Below are 3,742 nucleotides of genomic sequence, written 5' to 3'. Positions count from 1 at the left end.
TCATTTCTTGTGAATGAAGGACATTCTTGCAGCCAGTCTCCTGAAGGCACCTTTGACATCCTTGTTCCTCAGACTATAAATTATGGGGTTTAGCATTGGAGTCACTACTGTATAGAACACAGATATTATCTTATCCTGCTTTTTTGTGGTTTTGGTGTTTGGCTGCATATAGTTAAATATTGCTGATCCATAGAAGAGGACAACAACAATGAGATGGGAACCACAGGTGGAGAAGACTTTGAGCCTCCCCTCCCCAGACTGCATCTGGATCACAGTGGAGATGATGTTCCAGTAGGAGATGAGGATGAGGGAGACAGGTGCTAGGAGGATGATTACACCCATTGCAAAGATGGCCATTTCTGTGCTGTAAGTGTCTGCTGAAGCCAACTTCAGGAGGGCAGGAAGCTCACAAAAGTAATGGCTGACTGTGTTCTGCCCTTTATAGGGAAGATGGAAAGCAACAGTAGTGTCTATCAGGGATACTAGGAGCCCACTAGCCCAGGACCCTAGAGTCAACTGGAGACATAGTTGTTGGGTCATGATGGTGGAATAGTGCAGAGGCTTACACACAGCCACGTACCGGTCATAGGACATCACTGCTAGCAGAGCACACTCTGTACATCCAATCTGAAGGGTGACAATTACCTGTGTCACACAGCCCCAAAAAGAAATAGTTTTCCTTTTTGTCAGGAAGTGGGACAGTACTTGAGGAACAATGCTATTTGAGAAACAGAGATCTGCAAAAGAGAGGCTTCTGAGAAAAAAGTACATGGGGGTATGAAGTCGAGAATCCATGAAGACGAGGATAATGATGAGCAGGTTCCCAAGTACAGTCAGCACATAAATGATGAAGAAAAGAACAAACAGAAGGATCTGAGTCTGTGCATCTTGTGAAAGACCCAGTAACAAAAACTCATCTACAAAGGTCTGGTTTTTCCTTCCCATTGAGCTTTATGCTTGTTTACCTGTTTGCCATAAACAACAAGAACACAGTATGACTGGGTTTATAACATTAAGTCCTGTAGAAGTGGCTTATGTTAAAACTGACATCTAATTGAATATTTCTAGGATTATATATTTTTTATCTAACATGTTCTAATTAACATATATGTTTATTTTTATTCTAATTATTTGTCTATAGTTTACATCAACCCCTTTTCCCCCAGATCTTTCTTATAACCACTGCAGTTTTTTTTTTAAATAGATAAAATACAATATAGTTTAAAGTGTTCCTTGGAGTTCTGGAGATATGGCTCAGACACTAAGAGCACTGGCTGCTCTTCTAGAACACCCAGGTTCAATTCTCAGCACCCACATGGCAGCTCATAGTGTTCTTAACTCTAGTTCTAGGGGTATGATGGGTGCCTTCTGCTAGTCTCTTCAAGCACTAGGCACGCACATGGTGCACAGACATAAATGCAGAAAAAACACTCAGAGAAATAGACATTAAAAGAAAGTCTCCCCATCTAATTTTGATATGAGGGTTAAAAGTTATAAATGAAAAAAGAAGTTAAAAATTGTGATACCTTGTTAGGGCTACATCTGAAATGATGAAGCAAATATGAATGATGTTTTCGACATGTGTAGAAAGGTATCTGTGAAATAATATTAAGACAGTATTGGAAGATAAACCCACAAAATGAGAATATTTGAGGAAGATGCTAGATAAAAGTTAACTATGACATTCAGGCCATTTGAAACACAATAAATAATTAAGCTCAAAAAGTGATGTTCCAAAAAGCACACACAGACTATGAAGAAGAAATTGTGGTGTGGGACATGTACAGAGATTTAATATATCAAATATTAAGAAATTATTAAATTAAAGTAATTTATTTATATCATAGCAGTTCAGATAACAGCATCTTGGTGAAATTAATAGAGAATTCAGAATCAAATTGGAGAATAGCCTGGGAATAAGTGATAAAGGGAATAAATGATAAAGGATCATCCAAGTCAATAGGGGAAAGGCATATTAAAGACAGCTATCTGATTAGAAACAAAACTTTCTCAAAATTACTCTAATATAAAACAAGGCAAAATAAAACACCCTATAAATGATCCAAAATATAATTTTTTTTGGTAATTTTTAAGGGGGGAAGGACCTTCTTAGGGCATTGAAAAGCATAACCATTAAAGTAAGATTGGCATGTTTTATTGCACAGCCGCTTAAAAGTGAATGATTGACAACATAGACAACATGTTGTCTATAGACAACATAGAAAATCAAATTATCATATTAGAGGGCTTTGAAAATCCAATAATAAAAGAACTCTTACCTAGAAAAAATGGAAACCATGGGCCCAGTCAGGGGGTGCTTGCTTTGCAAGCATGAGGCCTTGAGTTACATCCCCAGAGCCCACACCAATAATCCAGGCATGGTGGCACCCACTAATCCCAGCAATGTGGGACCAGAAAAAGGCAGATCCCCGGGGCTCAGTTCCCAGTCAGTCTAATCTACATGGCCAGTTCCAAGCCATTGAGTACAGGGAGCTTTTCATTTCTGCCTTCACAGTGCTGGGATTATAAACCTGTGTCACCACACCTGGTTTAAATTGCAATGAGTTCTGGGGATTGAACTCAGGTCTTTATGCTTCCAAGGCAAGTACTTTATTGACTGTTTTTTTTTTTTTTTAAACATTCAACCTGAAAAAGAACTTTAAACATGCAAATCACAGAAAAAATACAAATGACAAAAGAATTGATCATGTCCTTACTTAAAACCATAGAAATGTAAACTGAAGCAAGGATTTGCTGTTCTTTCTCATTTAGCAGACTGGCAGAGATGTAGTAGAATTAAGTCACTCACTAGAATATAGGCATGAGTGTTTATAAAATATCTCTCAAAGGACCTTGAAAATCTAAGAAATCACAAAATGAATGTTTCTCTAGAAAAGATCATCTGGAGTGAAGTAACCCAGACCCAGAAAGAGAAATGTTGCATGTTATTTCTCACCTGAGGTTCCCTAACCATATCTTTAGATGTGAGTACATAGTATGGAGTAACTGCTGATACCAGGAAAGTAAAAAGAGACCATTTCAGAGGTAGGGGTTGGAGCAATAGAGAGCAGAATAGCAGGGCAACTGTGATCTGAAGAGAAAATGGGAAAACAAGGGGGATCTAATTAGTGAAGTTGGAAAAGTTAAATATAGAAAAAGTTATTAGCTACCTACCTCAAAATACTTATAATGCATGTAAGTCAATGTATAAATATAATATATGGTTTAAATGAAAATATTGCATCTTGACTGACAATGTCCCAAAGAGCCAAAGACCACCTAAAACATAATCCCAGCACCTGGCATGGGAAGCTCTCTTTGTTGTTGACCAGCGTTATCTAGGAGACTTCCAAAACATTATAGGCTATTACTATAGCCCTTGGTTGCCCTGCCTCCTGGAGATAGAAGGTAAGTCCCTATCACTAAAGACACCATGTACTTTGGACACAGGACCCAGAAGCCCAGAGCTGGATCTAGTCTTTTTTAAAGCCTTCCCCTCAAGAACTAGCTTTCATGGTACCAAAGTCTCTGTGCAAGCTTCCGGAGGACAGAAAACAGCCAACAGTCTTACCTACCTATGGTGTCAGTGAACCACAATTATGACTGGCATGTCACAATAACTTGAAGACTGCAGCAGTGGCACACATAAGTTAGCAGTAATCATCAGTTCTCTGATTGGACTTAAGACCTGCTCAACAAGAGGGAAATTATGCTTGGTACTGGAAACCTAGCCAATTACTTA

The 3,742-nt window shown here is 38.5% G+C and overlaps 1 protein-coding gene across 1 annotated transcript; it reads right to left on the bottom strand.

The window, feature by feature from the left end:
- LOC102921192 (olfactory receptor 2D3-like) lies at positions 1–960 on the bottom strand. Its single transcript, XM_006991767.2, has one exon. The coding sequence runs from the start codon at positions 943–945 to the stop codon at positions 1–3; it is 945 nt and encodes a 314-aa protein (XP_006991829.1). The 5' UTR covers positions 946–960.
- Between the last annotated feature and the right edge of the window lie 2,782 nt (positions 961–3,742).

This window comes from Peromyscus maniculatus, chromosome 1, assembly GCF_049852395.1.
Source record: "Peromyscus maniculatus bairdii isolate BWxNUB_F1_BW_parent chromosome 1, HU_Pman_BW_mat_3.1, whole genome shotgun sequence".
NCBI lineage: Eukaryota > Metazoa > Chordata > Mammalia > Rodentia > Cricetidae > Peromyscus > Peromyscus maniculatus.
This window is presented reverse-complemented; position numbering and strand designations above follow the sequence as displayed.

Bases quoted from the DNA above. Each gene is read 5' to 3' on its own strand.
- LOC102921192 (XM_006991767.2), bottom strand. From the start codon at position 945: ATGGGAAGGAAAAACCAGACCTTTGTAGATGAGTTTTTGTTACTGGGT.